We start from the raw sequence: 18,311 nt of genomic DNA, 5'->3' as shown, positions 1-18,311 counted from the left end.
GATGGATGGATGGGTGGTTAGAAGAAGTATACTTTCCCTATATTCGTAGACGGCATTGCTGATGTGGTTTTGTTTTTCGTACATGATTTTGGCGACTTGTACGGTACTAGTTCTGACGCTGTCGGAACTCTGAAGCTTTTTGTTTAAAGTTAATAAACATACCAGGTTGAAACGTATTTTTGGAATCGCATGCTGTTAAGATAGTGTTGTGATAGCCAATGAATAAAGGATTTAACATCGTGCCAGTACCTTTCATGTGTGCGTATTTCTTGGCTGTTGTTACATCAACAGCCCTGGTTACTGTCGCATCCCGTGTTGACACACATAGGTGACCAGAGACTGTAAGCGAAACAGATCAGTTACTTAAATAGTGGCCTTCTTGCACCACTCTTCCTCGTTGTGTGACTGTTTGATCCCCTTGCAACCGGAAATAGACCATGTCATATTCATTCCGATCCCTCAAAATCATCAGTGTGATCCCAACCAACCTCCTGCAAGCGGTCACCCCCTATTTATCCTACTGTCAGCGAGTAATACATTGACAGCCGAAAACATACCGTGCTTCACGATGAGGATACTGAGACGACTGAGCGATGGCGTGGTTTGGGTAGTTGGACGGTCAGTGATTTCAAGGTGCTTCCGTTAGTTAATATGTCTCGTCCCTTGTTGATACGATCATTGTCCCTTTTCGGAGAGCTGTAATCTCCTAATTGAACATAATATCAGGGGCGTGCCGCGAATTCGACAACCCTAGTCCTATCGGTGTGTTGCCCAGTATAATCCTTCATTTCTTGTAACAAATTCACGTTTTATTTTTTGCTTTTTCTTAAATTTGCTTCATATTGTACAGTATTTGATGATGGCGATAAACGAACCCTTCGGCGTACGCAATTAGTCCTCAAAGGGGAACGGCATTTCAAAGAAAGTGAGGTAAGTTTGCCCGTTTCTTAAAGTACAAACTTAATTTCACGGTCGATTCAGGCGTTTTGTTCTTCACACGTCCGTTTCTTTTTGCGTATGCGTTTTCGTATTCGCGTTGATTTTTTTGGATACAATGGTTCTGAGCTTGTACAAGATCGGAGCCGTGACGAGGGACTGGACCCTACCGTGGTCTGACGGTTTGCGCGCCTCAGTGACCCATTGAGCTAGACTGGAAGGTGTCCCCGCGACACTCACAGAGTCTCTCATATCAAGTTGGTCCATGGTTAGAGGTCTGACAAACAGTTTCCTGGCCCTCCAGGTTGGGGGTTGGAAAATGTGGCGACTTGTCCCGTAGAAATGGTAATGCATTTGCATTTCCCGCCAAAACCCGCTGCCTTGCGGTTAGGCTTTTGGGCCAGAGACTTTGGTTGAGGACCCTAATCATCCTGTTTTCGGGGTCTGGGCGCCCTGACGGTACCCCAGCCCACGTACAACCATGACAATTACAACTAACAATCCTCTCATGCCACATCGGTCGTCATGTGGTGCCATCAGCCGGGTCACCTTACTCGCAGCATACAGCAGAGCAGGTAAGCGAAAACAGGCTGCTGCTGACGCCTCCCTTCTTTCTCTTTCACGTACTCTTTCTTCCTCCTCTCCCCATCCCATTAATAACTCTCCTCTTGTGGACCCATCACTTAGGACTGATAACACCGTTCGTCATGCATAGGTTTTGCGCGCAACGCGTGCTCGTCACATGGCGCCGACATCCTCAGGTATCTCCAAATCAATCTTCAAGCCTCGACACCCAGTCTATTTGGCCGCGTTCAATGTCCGCACTCTGAAGCAAGCAAGGCAAAGAGGTGCACTCACATTGGACTTGCTTGTCATTGATGTGTGCTGTGTCCCAGAAACGAGAATTCAAGATACAAGCTCAGTGATTGAGCTAACCGCTCCGTCAGTCTCCTGTCGCTTCCGGCTGCGCACCTCTGATGATCCAGAGGCTGCTGTGGCAGGATGTGCAGGGCTTGGTATTCGTTGATTGGAACTACGCATGATGAAATATGGATCCGCTGTGGGAGTTAAGGTGTGACCTTGAGCTAGATATGGCAAACGAGTGTCCAGGTCCAAGGTATTCGAAACCGTCGCCACGGTTGGTGCAGGTTTCACCAGGCTTCGATCCTCTCAACCGCCCTCCCGGAGGGATAGGAATTCTTGTGTGTCTGTATGTTGGAGGGTGTCTGAAATGAGCTGGGTGCGACCAAACCCAAATCTCATGTTGGCAGGTTGATCGATCGATGTGGTAGATAAGTTTATCTATCTGAGCAGCTGCATATGTCATAGTGGACTGGCGAAAGACTTAATCACCTCCCAAATTGGAAAGTCCAGGGTAGTGTTCGCTAACCTGAGACATTTGTGGCACCGACGTGACACCAGCTTGATTGTACAGTGCCGCGGTCGGATTTGGCTGCTGCATGCGGAAGATCTTCAGGGATTCTGTGTGTTTGATCGTCAATGCCTTCGAAAGATTGCGTTGGTCTGGCGGGAACATCAGACCAGTAATCCTAAGGTACGTGAGATGGTTTTCTGAAGAGCTCATCCTCTTTTGATAGATCATCTGACCGCATTTCACAGGTTACGCTTGTTAGGCCATTTACTTTGTATGCCAGGACACCGTTCGCCCTGTAGAGCCTTTTTCGCCCAGCCTTGTGTCAGGTGGGGATGATTGGAAGGCGGTTAGTCCATGACTTGGCAACAAAGTGTGGAAGCCCTCACCAGTCAGCTCATTCGCGTTGGTAATTGCCGTTTCTCCAGATGAGGACCCCGGGGTGAGACAAATCAATGGTCAATGACCCTGACAGATATGGCTACGTGGCTCAGTCAGTAGCGGTCTCTTATCAAAACTACGTAGCTTTCACTTCCTCCCATACTGGACAAACAGATCCATTTGTCATCAGTGAGCAGCTTGAGCCATCGATTCTAATTGTGGATAAAATGTAATTGACTTCGGCATTTTCGTCAATCTGTCAATTTTAAACAGGGAGATTCGTGGGCATTCATCGTGCAGACGATGTGGGGGTGAGTGAACCCTCGCTGATACTGCCGGACCCATGAGAATTCATTCAATGATACTTTTTTAACAATAGCTTGAGGAGGTGAGGAGGCGACCAAAAGTACCCGCTGTTTTCACCATTATAAAGCTACACTGTACTGTGTTTGGAAGTTGTGACACCACTTAGCCAGATTGTACGAACTTCAGAGTCGTTTTGGGTTACAAGGTGAGCTTCGTTAGAGATACGATGTATGAGCGAAGCCCCATACCAGTATCTCTCTCTTATTCACACACAGACCACTGATAGTACCAAATTTGGCAATCGGAGTGACTGTGTTATCTCTGAACCCGTCCGACTGACAATGTAGACTGCGAGAAAGATGTTGAACCTCTTTGCAGAAACGTAAAAAAACACTTCTCGCCTCTCCGTTTAACGACTGCGTTTCTGCCGGGGGTTCTACTGCTGTCTTAATGGTCCGTTCAAGTTGGGGTCGAACGGTCGACTTCGGTACGATGACGCGATATGGGCACTAACAGCCAGTCAGACATAACCATGGATCGTGAACTTTGTGGTGTCTGTTGTAGCTTTCAGCAGCAGCTTCCCCCATACAGGAAGAAATCCCGCCTTCAGAATGAGTTTCTCGAATGCTGGATGCTGAACACCAAATTAACTATGCTTCTTTGACTTCATCCGCCTCAGTATGCCGGATTCGACAGGTACTAGTCACCCATTAAGTTCACCAACGTTTATCTTTCACACTAATCTCTTCCGCCAGTTGCTTTCATGTGCTACAGTAAATCATCGTCGACGGATTCATTGATTCCACTCACCTATGATAGTAATCCTTGGTGAGACCCACTTTATCTAACCGGGATGCCACGGTCTAGATATCCAATGCGGAAAAAGATTTTAAGTCAATGCGTTTGATTTTTTCTTGTGTATCCTGGCAAATTGCAATATTTCGGAAATCTCTTGCTATAATATTGCCCATTCTTTCCCGTGTCGTACTCACAGAGCCTCGATTCACTCCCTCTGACCAACCCCGAGCAGTTCCGACAACCGGTAATCGATCGGAAAAAGCATCGATCAAAGTAAGCTTCGTTTGACCAAATTAACCGACTTGTTAGCCTATTTCTCTTAATCACCTCGCTAACTCTCCTCTACCAATCGGTTTCTTACAGCGAAGATGATGCTAATGAGGAGGATGAGGATGAATGTAGCAGCGAAGAACAGGATGATGATGAACGTAAACGGAAGGCCATTTCAAAGGTGTCCGAGACATCTGGGTGTCCTATCTTGGACACAAAGTCGCCAAGCGTTCTATCCGAAGATCATTGTCCAGGTGCCAGTACGGGTTCTGCTCCGGAACTCCATCCGGAGCCTGATTCCTCACTGTTGAGCGAGTCACATGTGGCTTCTCAGAGTTTAGCGACTGAGGAACGATCATCGAACAAACCCGAGTGTCGTCTGAGTGTGCCGTATCAGCGGCTGATTGGTCGATTAGTCCTGGTCAATATGCCTCTCAGTCATAAAGGTTTGTTGGTTTATTTTGTGCTGGATTTCCGTTTTGGTTCAAGTTCGACAGAAGTTACTTAAATATGCTATCTTTCCTTCCAGATACCATCCCCTCACCTTCAAATAGTACTGGAAACGTTTCTGTTAGTTCCTCCGAAGCACTGGCCCGTCGTCGGTTCACACCCGCTTTGGTTGTATTACCCTCGGCAATGCCAAGCATAGATCTTCGACTACCGGGTTCTGGAAAGTTGGCCAAAGTACCCAATCTTCTTGTTCGCTCCTTCAAAGACAATCGTTTTTTCCCAGTTCCTTTGTGCTACATGAAACGCCTCAAGCGACCTTCCGCTGTGGAACTTGCTCATTCGCACCCGTCACTTCGAAATGCGTTCGAAAGAGCACTTCTTTGGTTAGACAGATATGAACTACCTGCACCCTGGGGTGAGACAGCTATGCAAACTCTTCTCGGTACGAAAAATTGGCGTGCCACTAAGCGACAGTATAAGGCTTCTCTTTCTGAGAGTGTCCGTTCTACGGAAGCTGTCAAATCCAAATCCAAAAAGAAACCCTCTTGTTCACAGGTCTCCTGGGACTCTTCGGACGAAGATGCTGCCGTGCAGACTCCTACAAGTTCAGTCGGTATCAGTCGAAATCGTTTTTCAGTTCGGCAAAATACTTCAACTCCCAAAAAGGTCACGGACAGCAAGGGGAAAGCAATTGATATCCGTAAGCGTTCCAGACCTTCTGATGGTGCAATTACTTCGCGTGTAGCCAGAAAACTGGAGGCGAAGCGTCCGAAACTTAAGAGCTCAGCGAAGAAGTCTGGCTCATCTAATTCGAGCCGTTCCAGTTCACCAAAGCTATCTAAGGATAAGCGAAAGTTATTGGGAAAGCAGGTCAACAAAACCAGAAGGCGTGCAGCTGATCGCAACAAATTGAGCGAGTCTGATTACTCCGATAACACGGCCTCTTCCGACTCTGACTTGGCCCTACATTCCGAGTCTTCAGAAAGAGAGGAAGAGAGCTCCAGCAGCTCGTCTCCATCCGATTCTGACTCGTCATCATCTGTGGACTTCGAAGCTCGAGATCGTTGGATTGCCCAACTATACCGTTTTATGGATGAGGGCGGTGCTCCCATCAACAAGGCCCCTAGTCTGGCAAATAAGGACTTGGATTTGTATAAACTATATAAGGCGAGTTCACCGTTTCTATTTAGGAAATTCTAACTACTGTGTGTCAGTGTTTATGCTGCCCGCTGAGGTTTCGCCTTGCGGAGCTTTTGTATACAGACGAATTCTATAGCGCGCGTACTCTGAATCCGCCATCGATGGTCAGGATACTTAGAAGATCCTTTCAAGGTAGTCCTCTTTTCTGGCTCAGGCACTTCCCCCCGAAATGGCTGAGATTGTATTAAAAGTCTCTGTAGGGGACACTTCAGCAGCATGACAAAGAGGTGATAAACCGCGTCCTATTGAAGAAATTAACCCATGGGCAGGGAACAGTCTAGTTAATTTGACTGAATGTGGGATCCTATGTTCGCACTGTTGATTTACCGTTCCTCACCCACCGTGGAAGTGCGTTGTCAGAGCACATAACACAATACTGTTGAACGTATAAATACACAGCACTTGTTAAGAATGTAGGTATGTCCTTGATTCCACAGGACGTATAAACTCTACAATGATCCCGAAGGATCCCCATGTAGGATTGCTTTGGTCTCCATTTACAAATGGTTTTCGTTCCAGTTACCGTTAAAGTACAGAAGCAACCCAGTTTGCCTCAGAGTTGTACTACGATGGATTTTTCACAGCCCTCTACGATATCCGTAAAACACGAGGTGTTCTGTTCTTCATCTGTCTTAATGTGGATCCATGTATTATGTTTCTTTTATTCCAGCGACAGAGGTGTGAGAGACAATGTGAAACGCTTCGAAATGTTTGTGCTCCTCCAGATGCTAGAGCTCCAGCTAGCTCAGTTGTCAGGGTACGAACTTACCGACCGAAAGGTCCGTAGTTAGGGCCCAACCTCGTCATCTCAATTGCTCCTTTATAGGCTTGGGCAACCTGGCACCCTCGCACTGCTCTCGGCTAGCATGGCATCTGGGAACCGAAAAGGTGTTACATCTAACCTTTATTGTTTTTATTATTATTATCATTACATGTGGGTCAATACCCAGCTGATCGAAATGGCTCAGCGGTTAGAGCGCGAATTTACTTTCTTTTAGTTGATCGGTTTGGACACTATTTCGCTTCTTGTTTTCTTATATCATGTTTAGGAAGTCGAAATTCGACTTGACTGCGCTGGATTGTTACAAGTGTGATTTTTTTTAAATCATTGGACCTCCCAACATTAGACACTGTCAGCACGAGGGCTGGAATGTTGCCAGGTTGCCCAAACCTGGACAGGGGAAATCGAGAGGCAGTGGTCGGGTTTGAACCATGGACCTTCTGGTCAGTAAATTCGCGCTCTAACCACTCGAGCCATCTCGCCCCCAGAGGCTGACAGTGAGTCTTCAGTGATCGTATCAATGACAAAGTTGAAGAGGAAAGGTGAAAGGGGACAGCCCTGTCTGACATCTGTTGTGTCTTGTGCGGTGGCCGAGCTATTGGGTTTACGGCTGCGCCCGCCAGACTACGCGATAGGGAGAAGACAGAGAATTGCGGACACGGCTGTATTGCCAGGACAAAAACGTACAGAGCCTCTGCGTAAATATATAGGATGACTAGACGGCCAAATATGGCCGTTCACTTGTTCGCTCCATACAGCCAATGGTGGTGTTCCGGTCGTGAACAATCTCAGGTCCACTACACTGGTCGTGTTTGGTGGGAGCCGCCGACTCACCTACTTTCCGGACGTGTCGAACCGATGGTGACCTTGGGGATGCGTCCCTCTGTGCACATGTGCTTTTTCTTCTGTCTGGGCGCGCCCTGACAACATCACTTGACAGGGCTCCAACAAGAGGGGAGTTCTAATCCAATGGTTCCACTGTATGATTTGAACTGACAGGATGGTGGTGGTAGTAAGAAATAAGGACTGTCAAAACAAGAGTGATTCGAATAGATATTTCCCCTTTTGTGTTGTATTTCATTCCTTCGCCTTAGCCAGCATGGACGTGCCCTTATGTGCAAGCGTTTCGGACTTTTTGTAAGTGACTCATCGATTTGTATCTATTTTGAAACAGTCAGTTTCCCTCGAACAGTTGTGACGTTACCAAGTTGCCTACTTTTCGATTCTTCTCATCTCCTTAAATGTGTCACCGAGGGACAATGATTTCAGTCCGACTGCGAAAAAAAAGATCCGCTCCTTCCGAGTTGAGACAAATTTCCAAAGCAGTCGTCGACAGTTCCTTGTACCTCTTGCATGCCTGTCTGAGCTCATGCACTTCATGTTTAACGTTTATTCGGAATTTGCACAACCATACTCCAAGTCCTTAGGTAATATCTCAACCTACTGTTATGACCTTGAGTAAAACAGCCTATCATCTGCCTGTTTGAATTGTCATCCAGGGTAGCTGCCGCTAGACCTGTAATTTGTACAAGCGAAACACTGTAATCGTTGATTTTCACACGAAAAATGACAGTCAGCCACTTGGTGGATATAATCGATTATCAGGAAGGTCAGCTTCCTGAAAGCAACCACTGAATGCCCGGAATCTACGGGGACCCTCAGCTCCGCTGGGTGTTGACCAGACAGTCAACGCTCCCTCAATATGCAGCGCGTCACAGCCTTGCATCAAACCCAGACAGCGAGTCAGTGTTGATCAAGGACAGACAACGCCTCCGCAATATGCAGCACGTCGCTGCCTCGTACTAAAGCCAGACCGCGTGCGTCAGCATTGGACCAAGTTCAGAAAGTGTCCTTCCAATAAAAAGCTTGAGGCCGTTGTACTTTTCGCACTCGCAACCACTTTTTTGGAGTATAGCTATTGTGTTCCCTTCCGTGAGTCTTTTTCTCTCCGACACTAGGCATTGGAGCTGGTCAGCAACAGATACCACAAGCCGGCGAATCAGCAGATATAACATCGATATAATCGGTATGTTCAATACTTGCTTCCGGAGAGTAAATTTATCTCTACTACCAAGAAAGAAATTCGGCAAAGTGGCAGGACAACGTCAGGAAGGAAACTATGACTAGTTTGTTGGCTGTTCAAGTCAACCAACGTCTGAGCGTTATTCTGTATCCCATAATTGCTTGGAAAATCGCCGTTATCTTTAAAAACTTTGGAAATTCCTTGCTTCGTCGTTCAGGTGTAGCATCCTTTCGGTGCCTAACTGCTACCAGAAGGGAGCATGAGGGCCGTTATACTGCCAGATTGTCCAAACCTAGACAGGGGAATTCGAAAGGCAGAGGTCGGATACCTTGATTATGAAGAAGAGACTTGACATTAGCATTCAGATTTAGCCCTGTACATTACTACCTTCATCGGTTGTTTGTCACCTTTTCCGCTAAACTTCAAGTGCTTCTGTGTCTTACACTTTTGTAGCTTGTTCGTGCTCACGGGGGCTTTCATCGTGTCACAGCTCAACTCAAGTGGGGCTACATTTATTCGAAGCTTGGACTGCCTCATAATTTTGCCGCTGGACCACGAAACTTGCAGGCAGCATTCAAACGGTAAGCTTTATGTTTCTGCTTGATACTACGGTAGCAGGTTTCTTGTTTTTCTATGTTAACACTTTGAACTTGTATTATGCAGACTTGTTTTGTTCGCGGCCTTCAACCCAAACCTCTTTTCCAAAGTTGCTGTGCACTGTCCGTTTTAACCCGCTATAGAGCTCACCGTGTTTGTCTCGTGCTTCTAAAGCTACACACTTTGCCTCTGTGAAGCATCTTCCATTGCATGGTTACGGGAACAAATACCAATGAGTGGTAGTGCCGTCCATCCGACCAACATTCTTGTCGATCTGCTGGATCTACTGTGTTCCGCATATAGTGTGGGGAAAAATATTAGGCTCATTCGCTTGTCATTCTCTCCAACTTCGTACACCGATATCCCCACCACACAGCACTCACCGACTTATGATAACTCTACTTTGTATACACAAAACTCCTAGAAGGTCGTGTTGCTTGCTGACGGTGTGCTATCATACCTACGCTACAATTGGGGGCGAGATGGCTTAAGTGGTTAGAGCGCGAATTTACTGAAAGGAATGTCCGTGGTTCGAACCCGATCTCTGCATTTTAACTTTCCCTGTCTAGGCCGGACATCTTGGTAATATCACAGCCCTCGTGTTCCTTTCGGATGGCATGGCAGCTAGGCACGGCTGAACCATTTTATGCTACAGTTGACCTTAATGATGCTCACTAGCGCAAGCAGTACTGTTCCAAGGTCACAACTTCAGCTTTGTCCGCCGCAGTTAGCATTCCTTAGGGAACCACGTAATATTTCATCTAAGGTAATTGACAAACAACATGCGAATCCCTGCTGTCATTAATTGGCAAAGAAATTATATTCTAGGCGTACCGCGTTGATCACCCTCATCTGGATCTCCTGTCCATACCAAGCTTGTCTGCGTATGAGACTAATCGTTGGAAGAACTTATATGTTCCAACGAGTATGCTAGAGTACTCAACGAAGTTCGGTTAATCAACAGTTTTGGAGAGTCCAAAAGAAACCAAGGGCCTGGAGCAAGCACCGTACGATAATGCGATAGCTAGCAAGTACCTTTTGAGAGTTAGGTTCTGGGTGGTTATTGCCTTGGGTTTCACTCTCCAGCTAGCTAGAACGCATATAAAGCATAGAGTCAATGCAGCTTCAAGTACATGCATTAATATTTGTCGATGATAACGAGTGGGATCTGGACGATGCAGCTGGGTTGAATCGTTTTGATAAGGCATGGGGAAAGGAGTAATTCACCGTAGCCTAAGTCACAATGAAGGATCTTTTGTGGTTTGGGACCCAACTTCTGTTGCAGATAAGCATCGATCGCTTAAACCTGGGGAAAAGTACAGTTGATTAAGACATCGAAGCACTCAACAGCCATCCTAATCTTCTTCCATGAAGTGGAAACAGAAAAATGTTGACAACGTCCCATCCATACTTCATCATTCACCAGACCATTGTTCTTTCTCGTAGGTTTGCTTATCAGAGGGAGTGATACAAACTTGAGCTTATTCAAAGATAGGTGGGGTCTGAGTATAACTAGAGGGCTTTATTGATAGCGCGTATCCATTTATGGTGGAATTCGAGCGTCAGACTTCCGCATAATTTAATGCCAAGTATACAAAAATGCCATGGTGATCAACAAAAGCTCTCATATCCTGTTTTAAGCATATACTAGATCTAGATTAGTGATTAGTTTGGCGAGTCGCTGTCTGGTAGGATGTGTTGAGGGTTTTGGGGGCCTCACACTCAACGGGAACACCGTAAATTGAGAGAGATGGGAGCTATAATAGTGTTTTGTATACCGCGTGGTTTAAGCATCTTTCCAGCTGTCCAGAAATATCCTGATTGGCCAAGCAGCGATGGATAGAACGTTCCGATTGGTTACGAGCTCGCCCACTCAACCAAGCAACAGGGTTCAGTGCCTTTCGATCATGAGTGAAGCCATCTGACATGACCATTCAGATACCCCCGATTTGCTGTGTAAATAAACGGTTACCCCTGCAGTTCCTTCGTACCGTGCATCGCAAACCACCGCATACGGGCGGCAAAACAATCGCAGAACATCTGCACGATGTACACGTACACAATATTCTAGCTCCTCCGTTTTGTTGTTTCACCTGAGAAAAATTACTTTGTTGATACTCGACTCGTTGGTTTTCTGACGAGGACGCAATCTTAATGCTGCACCTTATTTAGAATGTGCAAATTCAAGCACTTCAACTCAGCTGAACACTAATCGCTTGATTTGGTGTTAATTCGGGTCCATCAGCCTAATTTTTTTGTTTAAATTGTTCCAGGTACCTTTACCCGTTGGATGACATAAGTCGCAAGCTGGGTACAGACCTCGATGAGCTACCTCTGGCCCGACCACGACACCTCTCATCAAACTCAGGCAGTGCAATGCGGTCCTTCATCGGTTCCGCTCGGGCTGTCACTATATCCACACCGAAACCCTCCACGACAGAGGCCAAAACTAGTGATAGCAAAGGCAACGCAGCAAAGATGGTGCCACACACAGCGAAGGAAGCTGTAGTATCCTGTTCCGAGGCACCACCACCGGAACAAACCTCAGAACCAGCAGTTGAATGCTCGCCTCCAGTCTTAAGTCCGCCTGTACTTGGTCGAACCCCCTCACCACCAGCCGACCACTGGATTTCGAGTGCCCTGGATACGACAGCAACGCCATTACGTTCCGTTCGCAAACAGATTACTTCGCAACAGTCCACTAAAGAACAATCAGGAAAGACGCTGGATGTGTCGGGTGCACGTGCTAATCGCAAGGCAAAAGAAGTGAGCTTCCCTTTGGATACCAATTAGGTAGTATTCACCCGTTTGTGCACTATAATCTGACTTTTTCTCTGTTTATTTCTAATCAAAGGCAAAACACACACCCGCTGTCGCCACACAAGATAAGGCTGTGAAAACTACGGTCGATGCAACCTCAGAGCCTCGAGTTGTGACACCACTGTCAACGTCTTCATCTTTTGCTGATTCATGCAAAAGTAATTCTCAATCCGAACGCACGAAACACGACTTTCCTCATCAACCACTGTTCCTCCAATTGCCGGATGACCTGGCCCGATTTAACGACAATTGCGAGATGAGCAAACTGAACCAGGTGAGGAGGGTGGTCTGGCAAGACTTTCCACTTTGTCCTATCAGGGTTAGCCTTCAGTGTTCACGATATTTTCTGAGTTCATTCATGCCAGCTAAGTCCCACACTCATAGGACATCAGTAGGTTTTTATTCATCAACTGTGTAGCTCATAGAGCTTGGTTTTTTCGATCCCTCTCAACATGAATCATTCAAAACTCCATTCCGCTTCACATATTTTCAGATTATTCCAATTGGTTCCCGTGTTCGGGTTCGGTGTGGCGATCGCGTTGCTTATGAAGCCAAAGTGTTGAAACACATACGTCCCCAGCCGGGTTTGGTGGCTCGTGGAGGGAAGGAGAGCAGTTTACCCGCTTCTTGGACGTGTCCTACAGAGACACAGTATCGTGTACATTACATGGGCTGGAACACGCGGCACGACGAGGTGGTCTCCAGGTCACGTATCATGTGAGTCCACTAAAACAGTGTTTTTTTTACATCTTTACTGTCAAGACACTCATGGACTCGAACCTAGACCTTGCGCGTGCACAACCACTGAGCTGTCCGAGGCCATTTGACTTACTATCACTGATGATTTTTTTGAAAAGCCATGCACTTGTTCACACGTTGGCACATAGATTTACCATGGACACTGGTCCCATTTCGTTTCATGTTCCCCGGGTTAACGAAGGTCACAGTAGTGCCAAACATCCAGGAAAATGACGGGAGTGTGCCGAATTCTTCACTTGGATGCTTCATAATGGAGTTGTAGACCAGATATTGCTCCATTAGTAGTTCTAAGAAGACAAGGAGCTACGCTTCAAACTGCCGCGCAGCTTTGTGTTTTTCAGAGATCCAAGTATCTTCACAGCTTCCGCATGCACTGCAATTTTCAAGGCTTTCCTCTCTTTTCGAACTCATTTTTACACATGTTAGCAAGTAAAACGTAACCCTTCGGAATGTGTATAGTCATACAACCCGAAGTCAACGCAGCTAACCGTGATTATTTGTATCAATTTTACTTGGTAGATTTGATTTAGATGGGTTAAGAATAATTACAGATTATTCAGCTGTGAATTGGTTTTGAGTATATTTCTAAAGTGCTGTTGCTGTTTCAGCTCCATCGTTGAATGGGCTCGTCCACCGGACTCCGACCGTCCACCCTCATGCTCATCGCTTAACTTGGTCGTTCAAGAACCTCCCCGAAGGTCACATGCAGCTGTTTCCGGTGACTCTAAGTCGGGTAGTCGAGTAGCCGCTCGAGATCAAGGGCGGGACAAAAGTGGACCAAATCGTGACACGGAACAGAAAGAAAGGGAGGACGATCAGGGATCGTCTGAAGTTGAACAAGAGGAGGAAGAAGTCGAAAGTGATCAAAGTCAAACAACGGAGACAGCATCGGATATTGTTACAACGACGGCTCCCATGATTCGTCGACGTCGGATGATGTTCGACAAGGATGATCGGTTGCACAAACGATCGCGTCTGAAGAGCAGGATCTCATCGACCCAGGTCACTCTGAAACGTACTTTGCTCCCCGTGGCGGAACTAAAGCGATCCACTAACAAACACAACGCTGTATCAAAAGAAGCTTCGTTACCGTCTGCCAAGTTGGAACAGCATACAGGTTTGTAGCTCCTATTTGTTCTTTACCGAATGTATAAAGTTTCGTGCTGATAGTTGACATGCTTCAGACATTGGAAACCCACATTTAGTTCATGGTTTTGATGTATGTTTCCTGGGAATGTGTCTTGATGCGCCATCATCTTGTCGGTGTATTGGTGTTCTTTTGATTTGGAATGTTTTTGGTCATGAATGATATATAAGGGGCGATTGCACTACTTGGATTTCATGGATCTCCTCTAACGACTTCCGAGTACCCGACCTTCACCTGATGATGCACAAGGTATTCCTGGTCCAGTTGTTCCGTCTCGCTGCATTAATTTTGTCAGATACATGTGTAGAACGTCTCACGCTGTCACCTAAATAGTTCCAACAGGTTTTAGACGTCACGCTAGCGTGCCCGTGATCTGAAGGGAAATTCTGCGTAAAATCTTGATTTCTTAGTTCTGGAGGTTGTAGTGGTTATTTAGGCTGCTTGAAGTTGCTTATGGCTAGTTGAGTGGATCGTATAGGTGACATTTGGTCCGGTCAGTAGTAGTTGCTTTTTAACACAATCGGATTAAGCCTACTGTCTGCGTACGGCGACGTTTTCACTCGTTCATCTGTAACACCTTTCCGGTTTCTAGCTGTAACAGACAGACAGACAGACAGACAGACAGACAGACAGACAGACAGACAGACAGACAGACAGACAGACAGACAGACAGACAGACAGACAGACAGACAGACAGACAGACAGACAGACAGACAGACAGACAGACAGACAGACAGACAGACAGACAGACAGACAGACAGACAGACAGACAGACAGACAGACAGACAGACAGACAGACAGACAGACAGACAGACAGACAGACAGACAGACAGACAGACAGACAGACAGACAGACAGACAGACAGACAGACAGACAGACAGACAGACAGACAGACAGACAGACAGACAGACAGACAGACAGACAGACAGACAGACAGACAGACAGACAGACAGACAGACAGACAGACAGACAGACAGACAGACAGACAGACAGACAGACAGACAGACAGACAGACAGACAGACAGACAGACAGACAGACAGACAGACAGACAGACAGACAGACAGACAGACAGACAGACAGACAGACAGACAGACAGACAGACAGACAGACAGACAGACAGACAGACAGACAGACAGACAGACAGACAGACAGACAGACAGACAGACAGACAGACAGACAGACAGACAGACAGACAGACAGACAGACAGACAGACAGACAGACAGACAGACAGACAGACAGACAGACAGACAGACAGACAGACAGACAGACAGACAGACAGACAGACAGACAGACAGACAGACAGACAGACAGACAGACAGACAGACAGACAGACAGACAGACAGACAGACAGACAGACAGACAGACAGACAGACAGACATAGATTTAGATAGATAGACATAGATAATATAGATATTCACTGATAGGGCCACCCAGCCAAGTCTCCTGCACTTCATATCTGCAGTTTATTCTTCCACTATGCTGCATTATGTATGGACCATATTCAAATGACAGCTGTTCAGTGGCACTTTCGCTTTTGTCACTGTCCGTCTCAGTCTTTTGCGTAGATTGAAGCAACTCACCCTAGGATACTGTATTCAAATAAGTGTCACTGAATGCCTCTCAAATGAGCTTTCATCTTTCCCTTGCCAGTCACTTCGAAGACTAGCCAACGCACAACACGCCCCTCCCTCCCATCAGTACCGTCTTCAAAACGTCCTCGCCTCGCTCCAGATACCGACGATGGAGAGAAAGAACAGCAGCCAGTTCGTCCAGCCTCATTGGACCTGAAAGAGCCTAAGGTATCGAGGCCGAAGACAAGTGAAACAAAGTCAGTGAAGCCGGAAGAAAAATCTTCAGTTGATGATACCACCAAAGAGTCCAAATCAAAGGCTGCAGACAGGTATTCCGCAAACTCCCGCGAACTTGTCTCGAAAACTATCAGGGAAGGTTCGAGAACGAAACCTGATCGTAAGCATCTGAGTTTTAATGTACATTTTTGCTTCCATAGTCGTTGTTGTGTACGAAACTATATATAGGGTGAAAAGCATTCTACTGCGGCAGACGAGGTACTTCCCGTCCGTTGACGAAGTAATTGAGTAAAGACAGCTTTCTGATTTGAGTTCGAATACAAACCATGCACAACAGAGGCACTTTATTCAGCTGCTGCATATTCTATGCCTCAAAGATGCCGAGTATTCGTTATTTTCACGACCGATTTAACAGAACTCTTAATATTGTCGTCCCATTTCGATGGAGTGCTCTAGACGTCACCTCACTATGGTTGTTGCTTTCTTTTCTTTCGTACAGGTATACCCGCAGTGCACAAGCGCCCATCTTCACTGGCCCGAACCAAACTCGGTTCTTTGAAGAGTCGTTTGCCTCTCAAGCGAACTCCGTTGACAAAGACGCCAGCAGCTCGCGTCCCAGACCGTTCTCGGAGCCGAAGCAGTAGTAGTGACAGTAACCGGACCAGCAGCAGTAGTAACGTCAGTCGTTCGTACCCATCAGCAGCCAACAACAGAACCAGTGGATCGAAAAAAATAGTGGGTGATAAGGAGAACACCCCGCAGTCAGATGCATCTGCGAAGAAAAAGGCGATCCAAGGGACTCCGATCGTAGAGCGCAAGATGGGCACCACCGTTAAGGTAGACAAACCTGAAATAACCACACCCAAAGTACAAAAGACAGTGCCGTTGGATACAAGAAAGGTATGCCCACCCTTGCTCAGCATGCTATTCACACGGTACAGTTTCGATTTCGGACGAGATCCATTCGTTCTCTTCAGATGTAGATTTTTGCGGACTTGTGTTTAACCTTTCTTTCTTTTGAAACGAAAGTGATTCATTCGTGAATTACACTCATCTGCAAACTAATTTGATTTCAACAAGAGACTGCTGAATCAAACTTATCGTGACCTTTGTGAGTTGAAAATATATATCGACCAGAACATGATACGTATTGGTAAATTAAATGAACCCCTGCCTGAAAACGAATTATATATATATATATATATATATAGACATGAACACACAGAGATATTCTGAATGCCTCTCAAATGAGCTTTCATCTTTCCCTTGCCAGTCACTTCGAAGACTAGCCAACGCACAACACGCCCCTCCCTCCCATCAGTACCGTCTTCAAAACGTCCTCGCCTCGCTCCAGATACCGACGATGGAGAGAAAGAACAGCAGCCAGTTCGTCCAGCCTCATTGGACCTGAAAGAGCCTAAGGTATCGAGGCCGAAGACAAGTGAAACAAAGTCAGTGAAGCCGGAAGAAAAATCTTCAGTTGATGATACCACCAAAGAGTCCAAATCAAAGGCTGCAGACAGGTATTCCGCAAACTCCCGCGAACTTGTCTCGAAAACTATCAGGGAAGGTTCGAGAACGAAACCTGATCGTAAGCATCTGAGTTTTAATGTACATTTTTGCTTCCATAGTCGTTGTTGTGTACGAAACTATATATAGGGTGAAAAGCATTCTACTGCGGCAGACGAGGTACTTCCCGTCCGTTGACGAAGTAATTGAGTAAAGACAGCTTTCTGATTTGAGTTCGAATACAAACCATGCACAACAGAGGCACTTTATTCAGCTGCTGCATATTCTATGCCTCAAAGATGCCGAGTATTCGTTATTTTCACGACCGATTTAACAGAACTCTTAATATTGTCGTCCCATTTCGATGGAGTGCTCTAGACGTCACCTCACTATGCTTGTTGCTTTCTTTTCTTTCGTACAGGTATACCCGCAGTGCACAAGCGCCCATCTTCACTGGCCCGAACCAAACTCGGTTCTTTGAAGAGTCGTTTGCCTCTCAAGCGAACTCCGTTGACAAAGCCGCCAGCAGCTCGCGTCCCAGACCGTTCTCGGAGCCGAAGCAGTAGTAGTGACAGTAACCGGACCAGCAGTAGTAACGTCAGTCGTTCGTACCCATCAGCAGCCAACAACAGAACCAGTGGATCGAAAAAAATAGTGGGTGATAAGGAGAACACCCCGCAGTCAGATGCATCTGCGAAGAAAAAGGCGATCCAAGGGACTCCGATCGTAGAGCGCAAGATGGGCACCACCGTTAAGGTAGACAAACCTGAAATAACCACACCCAGAGTACAAAAGACAGCGCCGTTGGATACAAGAAAGGTATGCCCACCCTTGCTCAGCATGCTATTCACACGGTACAGTTTCGATTTCGGACGAGATCCATTCGTTCTCTTCAGATGTAGATTTTTGCGGACTTGTGTTTAACCTTTCTTTCTTTTGAAACGAAAGTGATTCATTCGTGAATTACACTCATCTGCAAACTAATTTGATTTCAACAAGAGACTGCTGAATCAAACTTATCGTGACCTTTGTGAGTTGAAAATATATATCGACCAGAACATGATACGTATTGGTAAATTAAATGAACCCCTGCCTGAAAACGAATTATATATATATATATATATATATAGACATGAACACACAGAGATATTC

General features: G+C 46.3%; 3 protein-coding genes across 3 annotated transcripts in view; 1 reads left to right on the top strand and 2 right to left on the bottom strand.

Annotated features, from left to right (window-relative positions):
• Positions 1–218: 218 nt before the first annotated feature.
• Positions 219–18,311, top strand: part of T265_11252 (hypothetical protein) — a gene marked incomplete at both ends in the record, with an annotated part of 32,543 nt that continues 14,450 nt past the window's right edge. Inside the window, 18 exon segments of the mRNA XM_009177857.1 lie at positions 219–312; positions 851–925; positions 1,497–1,636; positions 1,652–1,858; positions 3,990–4,066; positions 4,157–4,509; positions 4,593–5,279; positions 5,496–5,664; positions 6,540–6,603; positions 8,971–9,098; positions 11,388–11,880; positions 11,969–12,208; positions 12,428–12,651; positions 13,302–13,810; positions 15,493–15,810; positions 16,150–16,550; positions 16,935–17,241; positions 17,581–17,978. Coding sequence (XP_009176121.1) covers positions 219–312; positions 851–925; positions 1,497–1,636; positions 1,652–1,858; positions 3,990–4,066; positions 4,157–4,509; positions 4,593–5,279; positions 5,496–5,664; positions 6,540–6,603; positions 8,971–9,098; positions 11,388–11,880; positions 11,969–12,208; positions 12,428–12,651; positions 13,302–13,810; positions 15,493–15,810; positions 16,150–16,550; positions 16,935–17,241; positions 17,581–17,978 — 4,884 coding nt within the window.
• Positions 4,564–16,573, bottom strand: T265_11251 (hypothetical protein; the record flags this gene model as incomplete). Its single annotated transcript, XM_009177859.1, has 4 exons — positions 4,564–4,730; positions 4,917–5,351; positions 11,447–11,815; positions 16,156–16,573. 4 exons carry the CDS (start codon positions 16,571–16,573, stop codon positions 4,564–4,566), a joined length of 1,389 nt encoding a protein of 462 aa, XP_009176123.1.
• Positions 17,549–18,311, bottom strand: part of T265_11250 (hypothetical protein) — a gene marked incomplete at both ends in the record, with an annotated part of 9,510 nt that continues 8,747 nt past the window's right edge. The window contains one exon of the mRNA XM_009177858.1: positions 17,549–17,850. Within this exon, the coding sequence (XP_009176122.1) occupies positions 17,549–17,850 (302 nt within the window). The remainder of the gene's footprint in view (positions 17,851–18,311) is intronic.

Source organism: Opisthorchis viverrini (genome assembly GCF_000715545.1).
Source record: "Opisthorchis viverrini unplaced genomic scaffold opera_v5_467, whole genome shotgun sequence".
In the NCBI taxonomy this organism is placed as follows: Eukaryota; Metazoa; Platyhelminthes; class Trematoda; order Opisthorchiida; family Opisthorchiidae; genus Opisthorchis; species Opisthorchis viverrini.
Note: the sequence above shows the minus strand (reverse complement) of the source record. Positions and strands in the feature narration are given on the sequence as shown.